General features: G+C 47.3%; 2 protein-coding genes across 8 annotated transcripts in view; one reads left to right on the forward strand and one right to left on the reverse strand.

The window, feature by feature from the left end:
- The window catches only part of LOC149348733 (uncharacterized), a 21,949-nt gene extending 14,106 nt beyond the window's left edge, over window positions 1-7,843 (forward strand). For 5 of the 6 annotated variants that reach the window (XM_089588287.1, XM_089588286.1, XM_089588284.1 and 2 more), the window contains 2 exons: window positions 2,000-2,185; window positions 5,636-7,843. In XM_089588287.1, the coding sequence (XP_089444413.1) occupies window positions 2,000-2,185; window positions 5,636-5,749 (300 nt within the window). In that variant the 3' untranslated portion in view covers window positions 5,750-7,843. The remainder of the gene's footprint in view (window positions 1-1,999; window positions 2,186-5,635) is intronic. The other variant, XM_089588289.1, reaches the window with a different exon arrangement.
- A 3,384-nt stretch (window positions 7,844-11,227) lies between these two features.
- Window positions 11,228-25,036, reverse strand: part of LOC149348735 (putative RNA-binding protein Luc7-like 1) — a 30,682-nt gene continuing 16,873 nt past the window's right edge. For both annotated transcript variants that reach the window (XM_089588299.1, XM_089588298.1), the window contains exons 5-9: window positions 24,607-24,798; window positions 19,940-20,262; window positions 17,165-17,317; window positions 14,084-14,166; window positions 11,228-11,571 (exon numbers count right to left, since the gene is read on the reverse strand). In XM_089588299.1, the coding sequence (XP_089444425.1) occupies window positions 14,103-14,166; window positions 17,165-17,317; window positions 19,940-20,262; window positions 24,607-24,798 (732 nt within the window). In that variant the 3' untranslated portion in view covers window positions 11,228-11,571; window positions 14,084-14,102. The remainder of the gene's footprint in view (window positions 11,572-14,083; window positions 14,167-17,164; window positions 17,318-19,939; window positions 20,263-24,606; window positions 24,799-25,036) is intronic.

Below are 25,036 nucleotides of genomic sequence, written 5' to 3' on the forward strand. Positions count from 1 at the left end.
TTTAAAAATGTTTATTTAGCTGATAAATTACTAAAAAGGCCCGTAAGAAATGACCTAATCAGGATATTTTATTTTGCCATATATTTCCTTCCAGCTGAGATATTTGAAATCTAAATGCATATTCGAAATCAACATTCAATGATACACCCAGGTGCTAAGTTTCAGAAAGATATATTAACAAATAAAAAAAAAGTTTTCAAGACCCTCATCCCCCCTGAAAGATCCTGCAGTGTGTTGCACAGAATAATTTATCTGGCACTTTGATTTAATTAGCCGGGAACCCTGTTGTGGCATGCATATTCATTTAAAGGTGGTCGGTTAGTGAAACTGTGTTCGCGTCACAACGTGTATGGGAAGGAGATCATCCCAGAACGAATGATGTATTGTGTGCTGTTTAAAATGCAAGTGTTTTGCTGTATACATTCCTCACGGCTACTTGATGATTGCAGCGCGTATGATTATTGTGCAGTGATCACTGGAAGCTAATGGAAATATTACTCTTTAGTGCCAAAGCGGTTTCCACACGCTGTGCCCATTAGTGAAGTCCATTGTAGGGATATTGAGGATGAATTGAGCTTGATATACATTGGTGACCACATTCTAATGATAGAGGGGCTGCTTTAATTGAAAACATAATTTTTATAAGCTATCAAAGGCCAAAAAACAAAATGCTGTTATCGCTACCATGGGGAATTTTCACTGGCAAACTGCAGTGACATTAAGTAGTGTTTTGTGCGTGTGGATTTTTGAGACTAGAGCACCCTGGCATCCACTTCCAGGCAGCCTTCAAGGAGCTTCTTGTTCTATCTTATGCAGTCATCAACATCGCAAGTATTCATTAAATGACGGGGAGAGAAACATTCATTTTCAACTCTAAACTTCTTGGAAACAGATGCATCTTTTGGAGCCAGTTGAACACCAACAGAGCCACGGAAAGCCAGGCAGTGGAATTTTATTAAGAACAAAAACTTAAGCCACCAACAGGTCCAAAACCGAGCTGCTATTCACAAAGCAGAGGAAGCCGAAGACAACAACTATGGAGAAAGAGAAGAAGATGAGGAAGACAAAGACTACAACTATGAAGAAAGAGAAGACAAGGAAAATGAAGACTTAAACTATGAAGAAAGAGAAGAAGATGATGCCCCAACCAGCCAGTGGCCTATTGTCAGTGCCAGAGCTTGAGCTCCCCAGCAAGAATGTCGCAGCAAAAGGTAGTCCAGCAGCTGCTGCAATTATCACCTACATTCCAAACATTCAGAGCATCTTTTTGTTTTATAACTGGAGAACCACTTCGCCGTGAAAATGCACTGTGGTGGTCCAAAAGGCAGGCTGCGTGACAACAGGCATGAGAAGTGCCCACTGAATTTTGCCACCTGGGCAGTAACTTTTTTCTTTTATGTAAGTGACTGATACGAGACCGTAATGGAATTGCAATTCCTTTTTTATGCGAAGCATATTGCTAGAGCTACCACTCATGCCGTCGGCGTGGGACACCGTGACGTCACATCACGTGACACCGTGACGTCACACCACGTGACACCGTGACGTCACACCACGTGACATCGGATGAGAGAGGCGGCCTCCACCTCGTGCCGTCGCCGTGGGACCCCTAGCCGTCACGCCACGTGACACCGTGACGTCGTCGTGACGATGCCATCGCACAGACGCCGGAATGTCCTCGAGCGGCATTCCCGCGCATTTCGAACGCACATTCACACTCGGTGTAGGTGAAACGCTCGCTCCACCGGGCAGGCAGACGCGGCTTCCGTGGCAATCCAGGCGCTCACCCAACGCGCATCTCGGGGTTAGTCGGCGTTCCGCTGTAGCCATGCCGTTGTCTTCCCCCATGACGAAGGCTTCTAGTGGTTGTATTAAAATGACCAAGTATGCAACCAAGGAAAGCCATGTATTACCAAGCCTAGCCACCAATATGCTTCGCATCTGACTAGGCTTAACCTTTGCTAAGCCTCAGCCATAATTTTTTGCGACTCTCTCACAGAAGCCGCTGCAGACTTCGACGAGCAGTGGTATGACAGCGCCGCAGCCTGCGGCAGCGGTAAAGCCAAAGCCGACCGCAGCCGTCAAGCCGGCCACGTCCAGCGCCCTGCCGGATCCCAAGGCCGAGACAGTCAGGCGCAACATCGCGGCCAAGAAGATCCAGCGAGTGTGGCGGGCACACAGACGGGTACGCAGAGCATTCCATCTTCGCATCAGCTTTTCTGCCTGCAAACAGAGGTTTCTTGCAGGGGTTTCGAGTGGGGCCTTGCTTGCAGCTCGGCTCCTTTGTGGTGAAATGCTTGTAAAATGGATTTTTGACCCAACGTTGTCTAGGCGAAAAATGCCTTACACCACGGCACTCTTTGGCCAAAGCTGGACTCTCACCTTTAAAGATCTTCCTTATTGTCTTCCATCCAATTTCTGTTCTTGGTACACTTCTATAGTCTCGCTTTTTGTAGCTGTGCTGACACTTGCTCGGTAGCACAAAATGTATTTATATAGAACTTTTAATGCGTAAGCATTGCACGGCTATGTTTGCGGTTTCGTGTCATCACGAGCTTGTCTGCACGATTGAGTCCGAACGAATGGGTCTATGTGAAAAAGAATGGTACCATTGGATAGAGCATCAAAAAATGTCGTTAGGGAAGTTGGGCAGTTATTGTGGGCTAATTAGTTAATTAGAGCCAAAAAGTGGGCGAGGCCGGAACAAAAGTGGTGCCAAATTTGAAAACGCCGGAAATGTGGGCGGAGCCAATGCATGCCGCCAAATTTAAAAACAAAGCGTGGGGCTAGGTTTGAAAACTCATGCTTACGCATTTCTCCAGTGTGGGTGCCGCAGTGATCTCTAACATTTTTTTTTTAATGTGAAAGCATTACTAGTCCCATTACCAGAAAAGCCGGCAGCGCTCACGCATGTGTGTGTACTCGCAAATGGTACAGAAAATCCTAGCGATGGCAAGAAAAATAGGGTGACGTCACCAAGTGGCTGTAGGACCCAAACAGCTAGCAGAGCACCACCACTTCAGGCAGTCTTATGCATGTCGTTCGTCTATATATTCTCACCACTAGCCGACCTGCATGTGGCACCATTCATGTAATGGCATTCGTACCAAAATTTTGATGCACCCGTTTGTTGCACGGCGTTCCAGGTGGTGTCAAAACATTACTTGTTGCACATAGCTTACATGTAGTAGAGTAGAGAGGTAGAGCACCGGACGCGTAATTCGGAGGTCGTGGGTTCGGATCCCACCGGCGGCATGTGGTTGTTTTTTCTTCTGCTTTTCTAATCAATTAGCTCTAAGCGACGACATATTCAGTAATATTCTTACTTGATCAACACCACAAAAAAAAATTAAATAAAAAAAAAACCTCTGCTCCTTGGTTTCTGTGGCTGTTGGCTTCTCTCATATTTATAACGAGCCCCTCATTCCCCTTCCCTTGTTTGCTTAATTGCTTAGCGAGGGCCTCGGTTCTGGCAGCCTTGACGCCATAGGAAGCATAAGAGGGTTCTCACACAGCTTCCACCCTCGCCGTTCGATGGCGTTCTACGTCACACCAGCGGTAACTCAGAACGTGCTACGTCCGCCGCTTAAGAGCGTGGGTGGCGCTGGTGAACACTCTAAAAAAGGTTAGGTTATTTGTAAACATAAATACCCCCGAAAGCAGCAGATTTGACAGCCGTCGCCGTAGCTCAGCGGTAGAGCACCGGACGCGTAATTCGGAGGTCGTGGGTTCGGATCCCACTGGCGGCATGTGGTTATTTTTTCTTCTGCTTTTCTAATCATTTATCTTTAAGCGGTAACATATTCAGTAATATTCTTAATCGAACAACAGCACAAAATAAATAAATTAATTTTAAAAAAATCCCTCGTGTCCCTTGGTTTCTCTGGCTGTTGGCTTTGCTGTGACTGGTGTGAGGGGACACGTGATGAGCTGGTTTTAGATCTGCGAGGGATAAGTGATAAAACTTGTGGAAAAGGATGAGTCGGCAGATTTTGCGTTACAGCTCGAGGTCAGGCAGGTTAGCTCTTGACTTCACGGCAGTCACACTGGAATGATAAGAGTAGTCTGAATGGATGAATCTAGCTGCACGGTTTTGCACTGATTGAAGTGCTTTAGTTAGGTAAGAAATGCGAGGGTCCCAAACTGCGCATGCATATTCCAGCTTGGGACGAGCCAACGTTATGTAGGCGAGAGTTTTAATAGACGAAGAAGCTAGTGGCAAATTGTATGTCGTAAGTAAGACAGGACACGATTAGCTTCATTAGTGATTCATTAGATGGCCAGATATCGGCCCCATCCGTACTCCACATTTCCTGTGGAGTATGGAAGACACGCGGTGTGTCTGCTTGTGGAGTTGGTGACAGGCATGCTGCAGAAGGGATGAGAAAAGGGAGAGAGATGCACAGTACTCTGCTGGGTAATTTCGAAGTGCTCGGAACAGGATGAAAAACAATGGATGGCGATGGAAAGCAAAAAAAAAAATGCACACAAATAGTGCTCGCACAAGTAGGGCTCGTCCAAAGCATTTCTTTGGTTTGCCGACAGATGGCAGCATGGGTACTGAATGACCATTTTGGTACCGTTTTTGAAAAAAAAAACGTTACCGTTAAAGGGATACTGAAGCAAAATCTGAAAATTGAACAAAAAGGCTGAATATAGATTCTCGGAATGTGATTACACCAAAATCTAGTCGTCATTGTGCATATTTTTCAGCGGATGGTTTTATTTTCGATGTTTCATGAGCGCGCGCCAAGCCCTCCCGGTCGGCGCGAGGTGGAAAGCGTGACGTCATGGCACCCTCCCGCGGCAACAAATATGGCGGCGCCCTTCGATGCATGAAACCTCACTTCGGACTGGTTGCGTTGTTGTTACTGGCTTCTTCAGCGCGTTCACTGGCCATAAATGGGCCACCAGTCTTTCGCTTCATCTCCTGTTGCACACGATTCTGCCCCCTTTAGGCTAAGAGGGGTGTCGGTTTGTTGACAACAATGCTTCCCCTCCTAACCATCAGATGGCGCCACTAGTCTGAACATCGTCGCGCTTCTGTTTTAAAAGCGAGAATGCTAGAAATGGCACAAAGTCCGGAAAAAGTAGCTGCATTTAGCGGACGTAAGCGTGAATACGGTTATGGTATTCAGACAGCATTGATTAACATTTTGACATATCTGTGTACGCCGTGAGCAGACGACAGACATGGAAAAGCCGCGAGTAGCGATGGCAATCGTGCTTCTGCGGGAACGGTGGGCGCGCGGTTGTTATGACGTCTAGTCGCAGCTTCCACAGGCGGCCACCAGGTGCAACGATATGGCAATAAATCGCGAAAAAAAGCGTGTTATCCACCTTTTTCGCTAAAATGCTTGTCATATTTATCAATTTTAGCAGTCAAGCTCTTGTTTAGATGCAAAAGAGCAGCTCCAAAAGTTTGGTTCAGTATCCCTTTAAAGGGTTGAGTAGCATCCGGACGTTGAAGGATAAACAAATTATGATGATGTTTATGGAATCGCATCAGCCAGCGATGGAAGGTGGGAAGTACAAAATTATAATGGGATTGATTTCAGGATCGTGGTGGTTACTGGCTTTGATGCTCATGTTGCTCAGATCTGCTTCTTTCTTCATTGTACTTTATTCTGGACAGCGGGCCAGCAGTGCGTCCTTGGCTGGCTCCCAGGGCTCGCAGCTGTCGGAAGGCTCACACCTCTCGAGCAGTTCCCAGCTGTCTTCGAAGGAAAATCCTCCGCAACACAAGTAGAGGCAGCAGGTGGAGGTACAAGGGTCACTCGGGAACTGGTTTTGCTGGACCAAGACTTCCCTCTCATTCCACCGTATGGTCGTGGAGGTCCTCGCCACGCCAGCGAAGGTGTTCTTCCGGGCATCGCAGAGCGGAGCCGGTGACAGCTACAATACTCTGCTGCTGCGAATTTGCATTTGTGTTGTGCCCTGAAGACTTTGCACAGCACTTTTTTTTTTTTGGCAAGTTCACTACCACCATTTCGAGGTGTCAAAAACAAACCGTGTGGTTGGTTCCGTTGCAAGCGTTCATTTTAGTAGAGAAGACAGTGTGTGCTTAAGCAAGCTGCCGATGTTTTGTGCACCGACATTATGCATCTGTGAAAATGCTAACCACATGCGTCTTGTTTAAACAAGATGCAAAGCTAACACAAATAGGGCAGCTAGTGGTTTAGAATCTGCTTTAATTTCATTTTGTAGTGGGGCATTTTGGTAAACCTCACACTCAAGTGTATACGAACACGCTCCTTGGGACAACCTCTGTTGACTTGCTGAACATCGCTCAGTGTGGCTTACATGCAAGTGCTAAGTGTTATGCAATCAGCACTATGTGTATCTTTGCCGCTCTATGCGTGCTTGAACCATGCTGAGATATGACTGCTATGGATGTGTTCATAGAGGCCGCAACGAAGGCACAAACTGAAGCTTTTGCAAGTTTGTTATTGATGGGCGAGTTAGGAAAGCGTGGTAAACTCGAAATAGTAGCTTTCACCACCAGGATACTCATTTTCATTGCTGCTGTTTTAGGTGATGCATTCCAGTGATTCTTGGATAATGAACGTGCATTTAGTGAGTCTCGCTACCGGTCGTATATAATCGTAGTTTTGCAGCTTGTAGTGTCCGAGCAGAATGATCGAAAACTATGTGGAAGCTGCTTACAACATACTGGAGATATAGCAAATTCCACTGCTCTTCATACCAGCAACTGTGTACGAGTTATTAATGTAAAATTGAACATAACTGTTGAAGCGAATTCTGAATGCTTACTACCAGCTCAAATACTTTTGTTCTTGCACTTAGCTTCTTTGCAGAACATGTGCGAGCTTCTGCGGAAACCTCACCAAGGTTGATTATGCATTAACAAGGGCGTTTGGCAAATACCATGTAACTGGACGTGATCAGTGTGCAGGGAAAAAAAAAAGAAAAGCAATTTATATGTTACATCTGCTTGCAAATTTTTTCAGATGCCAGGATGTGTGCACTTGAGTATCATTCTCAGTAGCGCTCTTGACTGAAAGTAATTCTTAACTGTAAGATGTATTTGATGTCACCATTTTGAATTTAGAAGCACGAGAAGAGAGTGCTACTAACCTACAATGCATACCATTCACTCTATGTTGACTTGCACACTGAAGTTGACAACAGACCATTGTATAATGCACTGTTCAAAGTGTATCACAAGAAAGTTCGCCCTGTTCGGTTCTGTGAACAAGTGTTTATTTGTGTACTGTACAGTTTGTTACAAGTGGTTCCTGCTCCAGTGATTTGTACCTTTATAGCTGGAAATCAAGTAGTTTACTCCAGCCACAGCACTCTGTACTACTGAGAACATTTCTCAAGTCCAGGCATTCGGTAAACAAATTAACCAAAGCTGGCTTTAACCAACTGCTAGACAGGTGGTCCGCGGTGATGATGTATGTTATGTTTGGACATAAAATGGAAACTGTTAATTCCATATTCAACATGTTGCTTGTATGGCATTTCTCAGTGGTCCAAAACTAGCTTTCTTATTTCTCGGGGTGTTGGATAGCAGGCTAAATGTTTTGATTGATGAATTTGCTGCCGATATGCAGTTTCTCTCAGTGATGCTAGGCTAATCTACTTCTTTATTCCCCCAAGGCATTAGATATACCAAATGTTTTGGTTGACAAATTTGCAGCCAATGCGACTGCAAGAAAGGAGGTTCCCTACTCATGCTGTTCACATTTGCTTCACTTGGACAAGTATTGTCAGGTGAATTTATGTGTACTACATAATGTGAAAGCAGTGAAAATATATAGTGCCATGTGTTTGCCCACACTGCAAAAATAAACGTGTTCATAGTGTACTGTTTGCATTTCGAGCAAGAGACATTTTGTTGCAAGCACCAAAGGAAAAAAATTGGTATCGAGGCTGAAACAAACAAACAAATATAAAAAGAATGGAAACGGCATTGAACACGCATTACTGGCAACTTATTTTCATGTGTTGGCTTCCCTCCATACTTTCCTGGTCACGTATCTTTCCAGATTCCTTTATTGCTTCAGCCATATACCAGCAGTCCCAACACACATGGTACTAATTAAGCACTAGGTGTACAATTGTCTAATGGGACCAGGCTAATATATATTGACTCTACCTCTAACCGGCTATGAAGGCTGTAGAACAAACAGCTTAGTACGGTACTAAAGGGAACACAGAGCCGAGGCCTGTATTCTGGAAGTGCCCACTAGGGGAATCTGTTTACATGCAAGTTACTTGAACGGGGTATGTAGTTTTGCTTTTAAATAACTGCAAACGCTGCCACCACTGCAGTCTCGATTGCACTGGTTTTGTAGATCTCTCACCGCCATTGAAGCGAACTGCAACCACTTCTGATGTCCAACATTTCAATATAAAACAGTTTGCATAACAGTGGATTTATCTGGTGTAAGAGTGAACAATGGTTGCCTGCTTTTGAGACTAGAACTGTGTGGCAAGGACTATTAGCTTGCAGTACCGTCAGTGCTCATGCCTAGTGTGTGGTAGCGTAACTGCTCTAAAATGGCAGCAGCTTCTGTGGCATTCTGCATGGTGCAAGTCCGGTGAGTTTTAGGGGGGACTCCTCCAAGCAACAAAGGAAAGCTAAACAGAATCTTCGAAGTTCAACGAAAAGTAGTCCTGGTGTGGTATTCAGGCCTGGGACCTCTGCCTCTATACGTGATCACTCTACCAACTGAACTAAGCAGGAAGGCTGGTAGATGATAGCATGACAATGATTATCTTAAGGGGGGACACTGGTCTTGAAAAAAAAATTTTTATTAATGAAGTCAGGTACAAAATCTTCAGGGAATATGTATTTTTGTGTGGTGATTCTAAATATGTCATTTAATTTCATGTAAAACAATTCCTTGAGCACTTATGCACTTTTTATGCTAGTATTTTGCGGAGAGTTTTGAAGAAAATTTGCTGCGGGAAACTCGCTGAAATGTATGCCATTGGGTTCTCTTGACACCAAGGAATACAATAAGGATGAAATTGTCTTCCTGCCTATCATAAAACTTAAGTTATAGAGTTTTGAAGTTGTCGCTTCAGAACTGAGAAGGAAAATGTGTATTCCTGTGTGTGAAGTGGCAGCTTCAGTACCCTATTACTCAAGTTCTGTGATAGCCAGGATGATAATTTCACCCTTACTGTACTCCTTGGTGTCGAAAGAACCCAATGGCATACATTTCAGCGAGTTTCCTGCAGCAAATTTTCTTCAAAACTCTCTGCAAAATACTTGCATAAAAAGTGCATAAGTGCTCAAGGAACTGTTTTACATGAAATTAAATGACATACCTAGAATCAGCGCACAAAAATACATGTGCCCTGAAAATTTCACAACTATGACTAAATAAAATTTTCTTTTCTTCAAGACCAGTGTCCCCCCTTAACTCTAAGCAGGAACGGTAGATCTCCGATGTGTTTCAGGGGAACCCTCACCTTGGTGGAGATGAAAGGAACGTAGAGATAAAAAAGCGAGTGAGACTAGTGCCGGAACAGCGAGAATACAGAAGAAAATGCCAGCGACATGCCGGTCAGCGTACAAAACAACACGCAGCTAGCACGAAGCTTAGAAAAAAAACTGCACATTATTGTTGGAGTGCTAAGCTCCAAGTCTCACGTTTCGGGTCTCTGCGTTATGCATTACAACGCAAATGTTACCCAGTGGTTGCCATGATAACAGAGGTGGTTACATAACTGAAAAAAATAACAGGCAGCCAGCGTGATGCCCGAGCACCACAACTCTAAAATACATCGATCCAGTATATACAGTCAAGCCCACTTATAACAATATTCAAGTGCCATGGAAATACCATTGTTATAACCAATAATTGTTATAACAGGGTTGTGCCGAAAAAAAATAAAAGATGGCAAACTTCAGAGCATTTATTGACAGTAAATACCCGAAGGGGTTTGATTGTTCTAATGCCTGTAAAAGCTCGTTAAATCGAACTTCAGGAAACCGGAATAATGTTCACCGTTCACCGATGACCAAAGCACTGCCATCGCTACGCCACCGAGAGCTTCGCACACCTCCACGTCACAGGAATCAAGCCGGCTTTCCGGAAGTGATTCTTATGGGAAATTCAAGAAGCATGCAGAACCAAGGGTGCAGTGACAGCTGACAAGAGAAAAAAAACGCGCTGGCTGCATGCACGTGCTCTGCACCAACTGATTAGGGGTACGCATGGCGTGCGTAGCCAATGCAGCAATGCAGCAGCTCTCCTGACGCGATGGCGCCTGCCTCTTTTGCTATCGTGGCGTTGCTGCGCCAGCTTAGTCCATTGGTCGGCCCCCCACGTGCGCACTTTTGCGTTGTAAGCATGGTTTTGCTGGTGTCGTTGTAGCATTTACTTTTCTTTTTCTATAATAGTTGACACTCAATTACCAGATTTAATTGTTATAACCAATAATGTGCCTTGACAGCATTGCTATAAGCAGTTTATTTTACCATATAACACAAGGCAAAGCTGATGATGCCATGACTGACCATTATTATATCCGATATATTGTTATAACCAGTATTGTTATAAGTGGACTTGACTGTATATCCCTGCCTCGCAAGCATCAAAGTCTGGCCACTTAGTCTCGACATTCGTCTAAAATTTGTGGGCCAACAGTTTGCCATAGAATGTTCTGGATGGTATCACATGATTCAGCGTTTTGCACAGCATAAACTCACTAGTTACCCTCTAGCTTGTGGCGGGTATTCAAACCGGCAACTTACGTGAAGTGTCTTAACACTCCATATTCGATCGTTGCCTCAGCATCGGCTCATTCCTTTTGAAGACTGCCCCTCCCTTCCCATTGTCACGCTGGCCACTCTGCTCACGGCGAGGTGTGGTCAATACTGCATTATGCAATTTAGATTTGCGAGAAGCTACTTGCTTGGGACAATCACTTGCAGCGCAGTCCGTACCTCGACGTGGCCTCCCAGGAATACAGGAGTCTGGCTGAAATTACTGCGGCGAGACCCGCATCGTGCGATGCCACACATTTCTAAGGGCATTGGCAGAGCTGGCAATCCACCGAAATGATGCAGCGACAAAGACAAGTAACGTGCAGCCCTGCAAAGGTCGCCTCTGCCTTCAGACTTCCAACCAAACTGTGAGCACTGAAGTGGCACTTAGTGGACGCTTTGGGAACACGGACCAAGCTGGTTCCACCCACCCGAGGGGACAGGAGTTTGAAAGTGGCACGAGACATGAGACACAGCTTTTGATGTTCTCCCAAATTTCTTTTTTTATTTGCACTTACTATGTGTAGTGTGTGAAAACAAAAGAAAAAAAATGGGGGAGGGGGGGATAGAGGCACGTACCGTGCGGTACGCGTGATTGGAGTCTCGACAGTTTTGCATGCAGAAAGAAAGCAAAAGGGGGTACCACCTCTGCGAGGAACCGGAAATGTCGCCAAGAAAGGCAGACAGAGAGACAGAGGCTTTGCTGACCAAACAGCGCTGTTGTATGTACAAAAAAGGTGGACAGTGAGGGGGGGAGAGAGAGAGAGACAGTCGCTGCAATGACACCGGATTCCTCACTCGCCTTCATCCAGCTTGAACAGCTGCAAAAGTGATGGGGAAAAAAAAACGAAAAATTAGTAAGGGCACAGGTTTCCCTTATCTCACATGCCAAACTAGTTTACTAGGTTTGCAGTGGCTTTCAAGTTCGAAGCAAATAAAAAAAAATGGTACTGTAATAACTGTATTCTATTGCGCGCACTAATGTAATGTACATCCATTTTTCAAGGTTTTTTTATGGTTTATGAGGGTTTAACGTCCCAAAGCGACTCAGGCTATGAGGGACGCCGTAGTGGAGGGCTCCAGAAATTTCGACCACCTGGGGTTCCTTAACGTGCACTGACATCGCACAGTACACGGGCCTCTAGAATTTCGCCTCCATCGAAATTCAGCCGCCGCGGCCGGGATTCAACCCACGTGTTTCGGGTCAGCAGCCGAGCACCATAACCACCGAGCCACCACGGCGGCTAGTTTTTCAGTTTGGAGCCAATAAGAAACAAATGGTACCGTATTTACTCTATTATAACGAGCACTCTACTGTAATGCACATCCATTTTTCAAGATTAAAAAAAAAAAGTGCTATGACTTCAAATGTAACGCACACCAGATTTTCATGCTTTGATAGAGAAATAAGTGCATGAGGTCACCCGATTGCCACTTAGCTCCGTAAACTATATCACCTTATTCTAATTAAGAGTTTGTTTTCCTTCATCAGTTCCTTTGCGCAGTCATCAGCAGTGCATGCCTTGGCAGCACACCAAGACGCTGCACTCTGATATTATGGCGCCTTTTTCGTTCAACGGGAACTCCAGAGGCGGTGGCCTGCTCGGCAAACTCGGCAGAGTGCCAAAACGCTTGCGCACCCTGGACGGGAGCGGTGGCGGCAGTTTCGCGATCTGCACTGGGCTGGAGTTTAGAAAGCTTCCGTAAAGGTTGCCTTTTCTTTTTAATATCCTGACTCATAATGAACTGCGTGTTTTCGCACATAGCAAGGCAAGGTGCACTGAACTCACAGCGTGACGGTACACTTCTTCACTTCAGATGCTCGCAAGGGTTCTCAGTATCCATGACTGCGGTAGGCAATATCAATAATGTCGACTCATGAGATGTACCAAGCCGCCAATTTTGTGATGCCCATGACAATATGGTGTTGCTGGAGTAGTTTCACTTTTGTATTTAATTTCAATGCGTATGTCATTTTTAGGCAATTTTTTTTCCTGAAAAAAGGTGTGCACTACAATCGAGCAAACATGGTAATTTTCGGCGATTAATTTCGAAGTGAACATTTCACACATACGGGTGCACAAGAGAGGCTGTATGGCACAACTGGGCGTTTTCAGAGCCATTTATTTTTACAACCACGGCCATCACACAAAAACAAACGAAGGGAGCACTTAAATTCTGAAAATTTCAGGTGGCGACCACCGCACTCTAGAACAGGGGTTCTCAAACTTTTTAAACCTTGGGGAAACCCCAGCGTCTCTCAAAATGTGCTGAGGAACCTTGCGTGTATCAGCCTAAATTTAATTAATAATGACTGGCACTACAGGCAAACAGTGTGCAATGAACAATTACATTTAAAGTGGGGGTTAAGGGGGGACGAGGGTCTTAAAACTAACTTTTTTATTTCTGGCTAGAATCTCATGAAATTTTGCACACAGATGTGTTTTTCTCTTCTGATTCCAAATATGTAATCATAACTGAGCTGGTGGTCTTAGATCTTACAAAGTCTAGAATGTCATTAGTTATTTCTTACGCAGCTTTAATGAACTTTCTCATTGCATTTTGTTGCTTTTATTTACATGAATTGGTAGCCAGAGAGTTCCCATACCCGATGACATTCTTCGTTTTTCTCTAAAGGCATGTCATCCTGATATACTACGTCGAGATTAAAAGGTTGCAGTATTTGACACTGCAACTCGTTAAGCTAATTGTAAATTGCTATTTATACACGGCCTAAACAAAAAAAGTAAGAATGTCATCGGGTGTGGGAATTTGTTGGCTATCAATTCATGTAATTAGGTTTGGTTTGGTTTATGGGGTTTAACGTCCCAAAGCGACTAAGGCTATGAGAGACGCCGTAGTGGAGGGCTCCGGAAATTTCGACCACCTGGGGTTCTTTAACGTGCACTCACATCGCACAGTACACGGGCCTCTAGAATTTCTCCTCCAAAGAAATTCCAGCCGCCGCGGCCGGGATCGAACCCGCGTCTTTCGGGTCAGCAGCCGAGCACCATAACCGCTGAGCCACCGCGGCGGCAAAATTCATGTAATTAAAAGCAACAAAATGCAATGAGAAAGTTCATTAAAGCTGCGTAACAAATGACCTAATTACACTCTAGAATTTAAGATAACTTTTGATCTAAGACCACCAGCTCAATTATCGCTACATTTTTGGAATCAGAAGAGAAAAACGCATCTATGTGCAAAATTTCATCACATTCTAGCCACAAATAAAAAGGTCAATTTTAAGACCCTCGTCCCCCCTCAAAGCGTGAAAGAATCCCGCTCGAGAACCCCTGCTCTAGAAAGCAAGGCAAGGTGCACTGAACTCACAGCGTGACGGCGCACTTCTTCACTTATCCAGTCTGTGGTTCTCTTCACTACTTGCCCGCTCTTGCCTCCTATCTCGTGAACCCCTGCAAGCAACGGGAGAGGGAAACACCAAACATGAACCCACCCGTGCCCACCAAAATCACGCAAAATCACGAGTTCAATGAAAAAAAAAAAGCGTCAGATATCGTAAAACCTCATTAATTCTGCGGCCTCGACGCCAAAAAATAAGAATGTCAGTTTTATCAGTGAGCCACATTATCAAAGGATGAACAGATATGACACCGCAGGAAGTAGTTTTGTGATAGTACTTCTATTTCACTGAACACACTATGCCCGTAGCATGCACTTTGCGAAGACACCAGCTTCACAAGCATGTTTAATTTATAATAAATGTTCAACAACATGTACGCATCGGCAGTGATAAACACACAAGCACTATAAAACGTGGGTCACCTTTCTTGAGGTGCAGTGATTATTCCACGGCCACTTCCTTTAGTGCTGTTTCGCTCAGGTTTTTTTTTTTTTTTTTCACACACAAAGTAGCCCCTGCAAACGCCTTTTCCATGATGACCTCTTGAGTTTATTTAATACTGCTGTCACACGGGCGCTTTCGATCGCGATCGGTCTCGAGCGCGGTTGAAGTTTCAAGCGCGATCGAGATGGACAGCTGCTACACGTATCCACTCGATCGCGATCAACTAGTTGAAATGCTACATACGAGATGACGCTGCTTGTACTATCATCATCACCATTGATTTTTTCAATATCAATGGTGATGATGATATCAAACTGTGAGCAGAAAAAGCACCTTAATTACTTTCTGCTGCAACCAGCAGTGGACTCGATAGCGAACAGCAGCAAAACAACGCTCGGTGCACGCGTGAACGGTAGCGCCATCTAGTGACAAGGCGCCAAAGCACATCAACGCTGTGATGAAGTTTTCTTCCGTAACTACTGGTAGCTAGGGTCAGTGCATTGCAAGCCTTTTTTTCGTTCCAAGAAGAAAAACTGCAAATAGTAGAAAATGTAACAACTGACTAAAAGCAAGACAACTGCTTCGCCAGGTGTCGCTCTTGCGAGGTAAACACACTGCATTTAGTTAGGCCTAAGAGCTTGAAAATCACCAAATTATCTGAAAAACAGGGGTTAGTTATCGCTTAAACCTCTACGCGTGGGCGAGAGTGTGCGAAATAAAAGCGAACCGCTACCATTTGAGCGAGCTATCGCGTCGAAGAATCCAGCGGTGACATGTATTTATTCCGAAGCGGGCGAGCAGGGCGCCGCCTTCTTGTCAACGCATCCCCTCGATCGTGCTCCATGCGCTCGAGCAGGATTGAGGTCGATCGCGATTGAATTCGCCGTGTAGCAACGCCGGATCTGCATAGAGTTCGATTTCGATCGACTCGATCGCGATCGAAAGTGCCCGTGTGACAGCAGTATAAGATGCACAGCCTCTTTGAGCCTGTCACAATTCTACCTGACCTTTCAAATTATTTAGCCACATGCCACCGAACATCACAGAACGATTGCTCACGTGAGGCATACAGCAGTGCTGATTTTTTTAGCATCAAAACTAGCAGCCCTTGTTTCCATTGCTGCGCGTGATCTGCTGGGGGGTTTCTGTCGAATTTTTGTTTATTTTTTCCCCAAAGGAAAGCATGAAATCCGCCAGTTAGCTTCAGCACCGTGGCCAATCATGGCAATGCTTCCAGCACTCATGTCTTATGACATCGACCGTTGTGAGTTCAGCTGCAGTGAGTCGTAAAATTATGTGGAGATCATTATGAGGAGACCATTCAATCCCTTGAGCGACGCTAACGCATTCACACCAAACACGTGCAAACCAACCTAATAACCCATTGTCCCAATCAGTGATAAATGTAGATGCTAAGCAAAGGACTCTTGTTTATTACAAAGCACATACAAAGCACCACCAGCTCCCGCAGGGTGTCAGTGGAGTAGCTGGAGGCTGGCGCAAAGTCGGCAGGAGATACGGTGTTCACGGCGCGATTGTAATAGCGGGCGCGCTGTTGCAGGGTCTTTTCGACAGTAGTGGCCTCCGATAGAAACTCCGAAGTGGTGTTAGGTGGGTTTCGCACAAGCCCAGCGAACAGTTCTTCTTTTATGCCGCGCATCAGGTGGCGCACTTTCTTGTCCTCGGCCATGTTGGGATCTGCCCTTCTGAACAGTCGTGTCATGTCCTCATAATACATTGCTACGCTCTCATTGGGTCGCTGGTTCCTTGACTGCAGCACCGACTCAGCTCGTTCCCGACGGCCGGTGTTGACGTAGGTCGCCAGCAACTGGCTACGGAACCGTCCCCAAGAAGGAAACGTTGTCTCGTGGTTCTCGTACCACGTCCGCGCCAAGTCGTCAAGAGCGAAGTAAACATTGTGCAGCTTCCGCTCCGCATCCCAGCCGTTGTACCTGGCAACGCGCTCGAACTGGTCAAGCCAGTCCTCCGCGTCCTCAAACACTTCGCCATGGAAGGTCGGCGGCGTTCGCGGCTGGAGGACCAGGAAACGAGCAGCTGAGTTTCCGTTGTCAGCCATAGCTGCCGCGTCTCCGTTGTTAGCCATAGGTGTCGCGTCAGTCCTGCGCGTCGCGGCTGGAGCCCTGGTCTTAGGAGATAACGGGCCGAACTCTGGTGACTGACCTGGGAGTCGGCGGCTCGCACTGCGATGAATCGGAGTCAAATCCGTGTTCATAGACAGCCTTCGGGGCACGTAGATGTTGGAAAGTACCCAGCACCTCCACCAAAAATGTAACGAAGACAGGACCGGCACAGATCACAGTTTCAGCGAAGTTCAGCGCACAGCAGAGAACTCACAAGATGGCTGTCCGAACCACACACACACTTCGTCTTCTTCCACCGACACACGCACACTTCGTCTTCATCGTCGGCGCGCTCCCACGAGCACGCGCCAATATAACCACCTCGTTTAGTATAAACCAAAAACATCACTATAAACCATGCAACAAAAACTGCCATGACCATGACCACAAGAACACATTAATCAATGCACACAGAAATGGGCCAGACAGTGCACAGAGTTGAACAGCGGACGATGCACTACTTGCCTCCGTTCACGAGACGACCGCCTGTGGCGACTGTCGCGGCGGGAGCGGTCGCGACTGCGGTCACGTTTGCGGTCTCTCGAAGAGCCCCGGGAGTGACGTGACGAACCCCGTGACCCAGAGCGGCTGCGGCGGTGGCGGTCCCGCGACCGTGACCTGCGCAACAACGGCCACACAACGCAGACTGAAAAGAGGCAGCCAGAAAAACACAGAACCAAATAGCAAATGCGAACTGAGCACACACCAGCTGGGTTACACAACTAAGACGCTTCTCATCCTTTCCAAGTTTCCCAGGCGGTTGAATCCACTCCTGGGCCTTGAAGCGCAGGTTGTAAAGCAACCCTGAAATTTCAAACCTCCGGAGCGCAAGAACTTTCCTTCGCACTGATTCAGGGCTTAGATCAGCCAGGCCTGCTACCACTATAGAACTCCAACGAGCAGCCTAAGAGCAAACCTGGCAGCCTAGAGATTTCAAAGGGACACTACATAAACAGAAACAGGCATGACACACCACGCAAGGAACGAAGAATTACCGTATTTACCCAATTCCAACGCGCACCTTTTTTCGGGGAAAATACGTCTCAAAATCGCATGCGCGTTGGATTCGAGTGCAAACCGAAACTGCCCCATAGCTGCCCATCGTCATCGCCATTATACGATGTGGGAGCTCACTAACTGCTGGAAACATGGGAGCACGTTTGCTCGTCGTTTTCTGCGTCGCAGGAGCCGTTTTCAACCGGTGTGGCGCTTGTTATTGGTCGCGTGCTCAGCGACCACGGACCGCGTTCACGGCGACGGTATCCCGTGCACTGCCGCGGGCGGACGCCTCATCACTGCCGTTGCACGATCAAGATACGCGGATCGAAGAATATGTTGATGAAACAACGGTTATCGGAAAGGCGTCATTTCGGCGGTAAAGTTCCAAAAACGATGAGACTCCTTTCTGTTTTGCGGCCGACTCTCTGACAGAGATTACATCGTCCGCAGGCGGGGCACGCCGCGCCGCTGACGAGGTCGTGCATCATGCCGATCTCACAGATAACAGCGCTCCCGCGCCCGTTTTTACAGTCGAAGATCTTTATCTTTCGCTCAGACGCACTGACGAAGTCATCGATGCTCCGCAAGAAGCATCGCCGTTGCCGCAGTTACGCCTAGCAGCAGACGAACCTCCCGTAACAGGAGCTCTCCGCTTGCGCTTGGGGCGTCTTCCTTTATACTGATGCTTTGTCAGGAAATTGCGTGAGCGAAAATCTCGTTTCTCAGTCACATCCATAGCGGAGATAGGAGAAAAACCCGGGCAGAAGCGTTGGTTCACGTCTCGGTGGCGGCAGAACGAAGAAAGAGCGTCTGCGCCCGACCGTGCGGTGGAATGCTCGTAGCCAATGGAACGGCTCCGATCGTACCACGTGATTTGAAGGGCCAGTCGCGACGCTCGACTCGGGCGGGAAACGATCTTTTTTTTCGTATTTTTATCAAGAATGCGCCGCTGCCGAAGTGGCTTCTCGTAGACGATGGGTAGGCCTACTTCCCCGCGAATATTCAAGAGCGGGCGACGCCGTGGAGCGAAATGCCGCGTTCCCGAAATTCGGTCAAATTCGCACTTTCGCGAGCCACCGCGAGTGCTTTAATTGTATTTTTTACTAACTTCCCATTGATTATCGGCTTTGATTTTTTTACACATAAAAGAAGAGGCTTGGGGGAATACAAAACGCAAGAAAATACAAAATCGACTTCATCGAAAAAAATCGCGGTTTTTTTCACCCGCATCTCCCCTTAAAATATAAAAACGGTTGCAAATTATTTTCATTCGTGGAAGTCACATCCACGTTAGAAGCGGGGCTTGTAGTTTTTTTTTATTATTACCAATATCGGGCGCGCGTTAGAATCGGGGCTTGAAAAATTTTTTTTTTTTTGGTGCCGTAAATTGGGTGCGCGTTGGAATCGGGGGCGCGTTGGAATTGGGTAAATACGGTATATTCCTATCCTGAGAGATACATTTGCAGCAGGTCCGCTAGCCTATAAGTTCAGCTGAGAACGCGTAAAAATGACACATTTATTACTATTCTAGCAGAATACGCATTCCTAAGCATATAATAGAGTACAGAATGTTCCATCCAGACCTGACAGGCAACTACTGCCTTCCAAGTGGATTAAACACCTAAAGGACAAATCTTTTTCGGAAGTGGTACCAGAACGGTCATTTACGACCCACGCCTCCATCTGTCGATAATCGAAACACATGCTTCGTACGAGCCCTGAACGCCTTAAACCAGACACAAGAGTGCCAGAAAACACACAACAAGCTGAACTCATCGTGAGCCAGAAATGACAGCCTGCTTACGACGAGCTTAGCTCGTCCAAGTCCTCGAGTGGTGCAAAACTGCCAGCATTAACTGCATTGCGGAAGTGTCCAATAGGAATATGCTGTCCACTGCAGACCACGCCAACTGGCCAAAGCCTCAAACGCAGAGGTGAAGGTTACATGACAACAGCTGACCCATCTTTCATGTTATGTCACGCCAGCTGAAACTGCTCTCTCAACTGCACCGTCATAGAGCAAAAGTGAATATTTATGGAACTGGTGCTGTAAATATTTATAGTCCATATTAAAGCATTCAAAAGGAGAGACAGGCGGCTGTTGTAAACTTCAATGCGACAGGAAAGGAGCTTCTCCACAACCAGTTCGATCCGAGATGGCAGTTGCACAGTTTGCCCCCGCCCCCATTTATGCCGCGCTCATCTGGTTATGAGCCCTTGGTGAAGTTCCTGGTGACTCACCGACGTCGCACGGGCCGCTCCTCCGCCGCAGCCCCCGCCCGTCGGCTGAGGGGACTCCGGCTTCGGCTGCGGCTGTCCGGTCCGGCGGCCCGCCAGGGGGCGGCCCCCCGGGCGGCGGTGGCCAGGCGGCGGTCTGCGTCGCGCTCGGACAGCTGGTCGGCGCGTGCCTTCTCGCGCTTGTCGGTGACGGTCTGCCTGAGCTGGGCCAGCTTCTCCCGGATGGCGATGAAGCCCAGGTGCAGCTTGCCCCCAAAGTGGTCGGCCAGCCGCCGGTCGTTGTCGTGGATGCCCAGGTAGGCCGAGCACACATCACACACCCGCAGCTGCGACGAGGACGAGAAGAACGGGGGCAAGCAACGCATCAGCCTGGCGGAGCCCATAACCACTGCGACCGGCCAAATCTTTAGCTGGCGTGCGCGACGGCCGCGTTTTCCGTGCTCCTGCGGTTTACGACGAAGCAAACTTGAGGAAAGTTCAATATTAAGCACCGGCTTAGTGAGCCTGCGCTTAGATTTGATGTTTCCGCAAGTTTGCTCTGTCATAAGCTGCAGGAGCACAGAAAACGTGGCCGTCGCGCAAGCCAGTTATTTGGCTGGCTGTACTGATAAGACGTTAATCCCAGACACTAACGTAAGCGTCCAAATGCAGAAAGGACAGGAGAATGGCTGGGTTGTGAGGAGAAAAACTGTCTAACCCTCTTCCACCCTTAATTTATTTGATGAATTTGACAGCCATTCTGGAAAGTATGCCACCACATGGACCGTCACAAGTAGAAAGCAGCGCTGCCACCAAACCTCTTTTTGCTCTGCGGACAGAGTTGACTACACTAACAATTCTTACTTCTCCCTTTGCCAACTACCAGCAGGAATGAACAGCGTTTCACTTTGCAAAATGAAATTGTTCATACCTTACATATTCAGCATTGGCATGCACGTTATTTAAAAAAAAATACATAACTGATACAGATGGAACACCTCCACAGGTACCGTATTCTATGCTTTTTTCATCCAATTTCTAGAGCCCCGAATCTACTGGGTCTTTAACAGCCAATGTCAGTGACACACGCTCATGCAGCACAGACTCATGGTTTGTGCCTCATTTCTATACTAATAACAACTTACAAGCATTACAGTAATACAGTGAAATCTCGATACAACGAACTTCGCGGGGTCGCGAATAATCGTTCGTTATTTTGAAATATCGTAATAACGAAAGACTCGCGAAAAAAGGTAGTAGTATTACTGGACAATGAAAATACTGTACCTTCAGGAAGGGCACACGACAAGCTATGTAATTTTCAAACAGGAACGCAAACGAGAGGTTCAGCGCTCGTTTATTTGAAGAAATCCGTGATTCTGGCGGGTGCGACACAGGCGCCCCAGGACGAACTCTTCAACGTCAACTTTTTGGAGCACAGAATCAGGCACATCGCTACAACGTCCGATGAATGTGCGAAGTTTGCCTATGGATGCAAGAACCTCCGCACTAGACACAGGTTCGGCCGCTTGGTCTGCAGGCGGCGAGTCGGCATCGTCGTCCAGTTCATTTTCTTCGCCGCGCTCTCCATACTCGCGAACGCTGCTCACGATGTCTTCTACAGTCAGGGGCAGCATTTTCCGACTCGGCGTAGTCGGCAAAAGTTACAGAAGAGTCTACAGAGAGTTTCGCAGTGACTTCAGTCCGCACCTCTTTTGCGCTGTCGTCATCCGTGCTATCAGCGTCATCGCAGTCTTCTGTGTGAAGCGGCGATTTCACCAGGCCAGCTTTCCTCCAGCAGTTGTTGATGGTCGAGGCCTTTACGTTCCACCACACCCCAGTTACCATTTCGGCAGCCTGGCGGACATTTATGGCTGTCGGGAGTCCGAGCCGAAGGTTTAACAGCACTGCACTAGGCGCTTCCGAAACGATGTGTTTCCTTAAAGGGCAACTCCGGCGATTTTTCAGCCATTTTAAGTTAATGGCTGTTTTGTGTTCCTAGGAACCTCCTGTAATGTATACGATACAAGGTTTTCAAAAGCAACCGTAAAATAATTTTTAAACAGCAAAAAACGCAAAACTCGAAACCGAAACCGGGGAGGTGCCTTCGTGCGGTATTGACTGTGACGTCACGAGCGGGTTCGCCGCGCTGTGAAGCCCCCGAAGATATCACAATTACCCTGAGCCGCGCTGTCGACATGACTGAAAACGCGGAGGACAGCTTTTCCGAGACCAGCGAGTCATTATAAGCCGACTCATTCGACGATTTCGGACTAGACGAGTCGCCTTTTAGGTATGATCCACCGCCGAGCGAGCCAGCCGAGTCACACCACAGGCCGCGTCACCTGCAGCACGGAGACGGTCTGAACTCGGAGAAGTGGCTACTTGAGTCATTTCTCGTGCATGCATTTGTGACAGAGTCGTCAGAACGAAAGTTAATGAGATGCACCCGCCGATAGCTGTTCGTGTGGCCAGTGCCGGCCGACCCAGCCTGATGAAAGAATCTGCTGCCGGAACGTTGCCGCGGTGCACAACGTCCTTACAGGGGCATGCATCACCAACAGTCCTCTCTGCGAAGCTTTATCTGCATGGCGAGCTTTTCGAAGTAAGTTCACGCCAGCTACAGTTCTACAATCCAACATACCGCTTCTTGACGGCCGCGCTTCGTTCAGCTGGCCGCTGCGATAGACGGTTGTACTAGAATAACGTTGGCACAGAATATGCCTTCAAGCGCCAGTTGAATGAAGCCTTAGCGAGTCCAAAGCTCTCTTTGAAGTACACGCTGTCTTCATAGCAATCTGGCGCGAGCACAAGCGGGTATGCTTCCTCGGAGATCAGTTTGCACGGCGGACAGCTCTCACCAACTTATCGCGAAGGTTCTTATCGCTAGGAAACCTACGCTAGATCACGCCCGTTGTCACAGATCAAGAATTTGTGCACCCCACAGCACAACAGAAGTTGCCGTGACCCATCTCTCTGGCGTACACATCACATCAAGCACGTTGAGATGGCGCGAAATTGCACAGGTGGTCGAAATAATTCCAGAGAGCTCCACTACGGACCTCTTTCTTCCTTTCTTCTTTCACTCCTCCCTTACGTCGCGGTTCGGGTGTCCATTGCTGCGTCATTTACTTTCCTCAAAACCAATTTTCAGTTTTCCCCTGCACTGCCAGCGCCAGCGCGCACCCAACCAGCTTGACACGCCGCACCGCCAGTGACGTCACAGAACAGGGTGGCCTGTAGAAGTTGCTCGATCAGTGGGTGCCGCTCGCGTCGAGGAGCGCTTGTCTTCAAAATTCGCTTGCGGAAAAACTACGCCGGTTTCAGGTGCGCAATTTTACATGAGGCATCAGACTATCATAAAGAATACAGACTTAAAATTTCATTTCAATCGATGCACATCGAAAAATCGCCGGAGTTGCCCTTTAAGCGTGAACTGCCGTCGCTTCATCTTGACGCTGGCGCCCGCAGAATTCATCGTCAGCACAGTCAACACGCAGCGGCGAGAAATGACTAGGCCTCGCGTTCGCGGCGGCCGCACACAAAAAAAGAAAAGCGCGGAGGTAGTCTAGTCACATGCACACCCACGGCCGGTCTCACGCGCGCGCTCTCTCGCTCTCTCTTAAGGAGAGAGGAGAGAGCGCGCGTCGAGACCGGCCGTGGCACACCGTGGGAGAAAAAAAAAACGGAGGAGGAGAGACGAGCCAACTTCCGGTTGCGAGGCGGCTTCGGATTGGACTGGATTGTATCGGATGCCTGCCCTTGGCGATTAGCAGAGTTAGCGTGTGCCTCTCGGGGAGTCGGCTCACTTCTCCGGGGTAAGTTCGTAATAATGAGGTGCATTTATAATAGGTGGGCAAATAAATTATGCTCGTTATTCTGAAATGTTTGGTATTTTGAAATTCGTAGTAGTGAAATATTTTTACATTGAAAATATAGATATTTTGGCGGGGATTTTGAAAAAGTTCGTAAATATGAAAAATTCGTTAATGTGAGGTTCGTAGTAACGAGATTATACTGTATAATGTTCCCACATTTTTAACTAACATCAAGACAGATGGCTCTTAGCAAGAACTGCAACATTGTTTTCTACACTTTTAGCATATTGTACCTATGTGTCAAGCTTGCCTGTTGTTTCTCAAGTATGTAATTGCATACTTACTGCATAATTGCTACATATTTCCTTATTGGACATTTTTCAAAGAATTCTCTAGATGCTATTTTTTCTAATAAGTATGAACTGCAGAGTGAAATTTGCTTCATTCATTCCTATTAAGTGATGTCCAGTATCACGTTTGTCCGAAAGTGCTGTATAACTCGTGTTGCCTTAAAAATGTGCTTTTATAAGTTGTATTTATAGTTGTAAGTCAAGCAAGGGTTTCAGAAGCCACGTAAGGCTGCCTAGAACAGCTTTCAGCCCTGAAAACCCTCCAGCCTGCACTTGAAAAAGAAAACGAGATCGACTGATTGAACTGATTGATTGTTATCTGTCTTCACTGCTAATTCCAATGCCTCTTTGGCACTGGCAACGAATCCCTCCGATACTCACCACTGCCAACCAACACACAGAGTCTACTCCTCTTGTTGCTTGCTCACGGCCATGCAGCCGCTTTGGCCGATGATATCAGGAGAGCTGGAAGAGCTTTGGCAAACTTTGGAAACTGGAATGAAGAAGGTTTTGTCCGGTTCACCTTTTGCTGTTGGTACGAAGAAGCCGGCATGGAGTTTCGGTAGTCCTGTTCTGCCTCGGCCTTCTTCCGCCGGATCTCCTCCACTTCCTCGAGGAGCTTGAGCGACTCCTCGACATTGCCGTCGGCACCCTTGGCCTCGGCTGCGGCCAGCTTCTTGCCCATGTTCTCCGCCAGCTCGTGCACGCGATTCAGCTGCGAGGGGGGGGGTCAAAGGTCACGCCACGCACTTGCACTGAATGCACCCAGTGCGGCAGGCACAAACGCTCCGGTACTGGCAGATGTCCCGTACGCTGTGTGGTGCACACATACCGTATTTTCCGGTGTACAAGACGCACCCTTGTATAAGACGCACCCGCCATATATGCAGGCTGTCATTGAAAGAATTGGTATATAAGACGCACCCCAATTTACCCAGTTAGGCTAGTGAGGC

This window comes from Amblyomma mixtum, chromosome 4 (assembly GCF_055824585.1).
Source record: "Amblyomma mixtum isolate Tamu chromosome 4, ASM5582458v1, whole genome shotgun sequence".
Lineage (NCBI taxonomy): Eukaryota > Metazoa > Arthropoda > Arachnida > Ixodida > Ixodidae > Amblyomma > Amblyomma mixtum.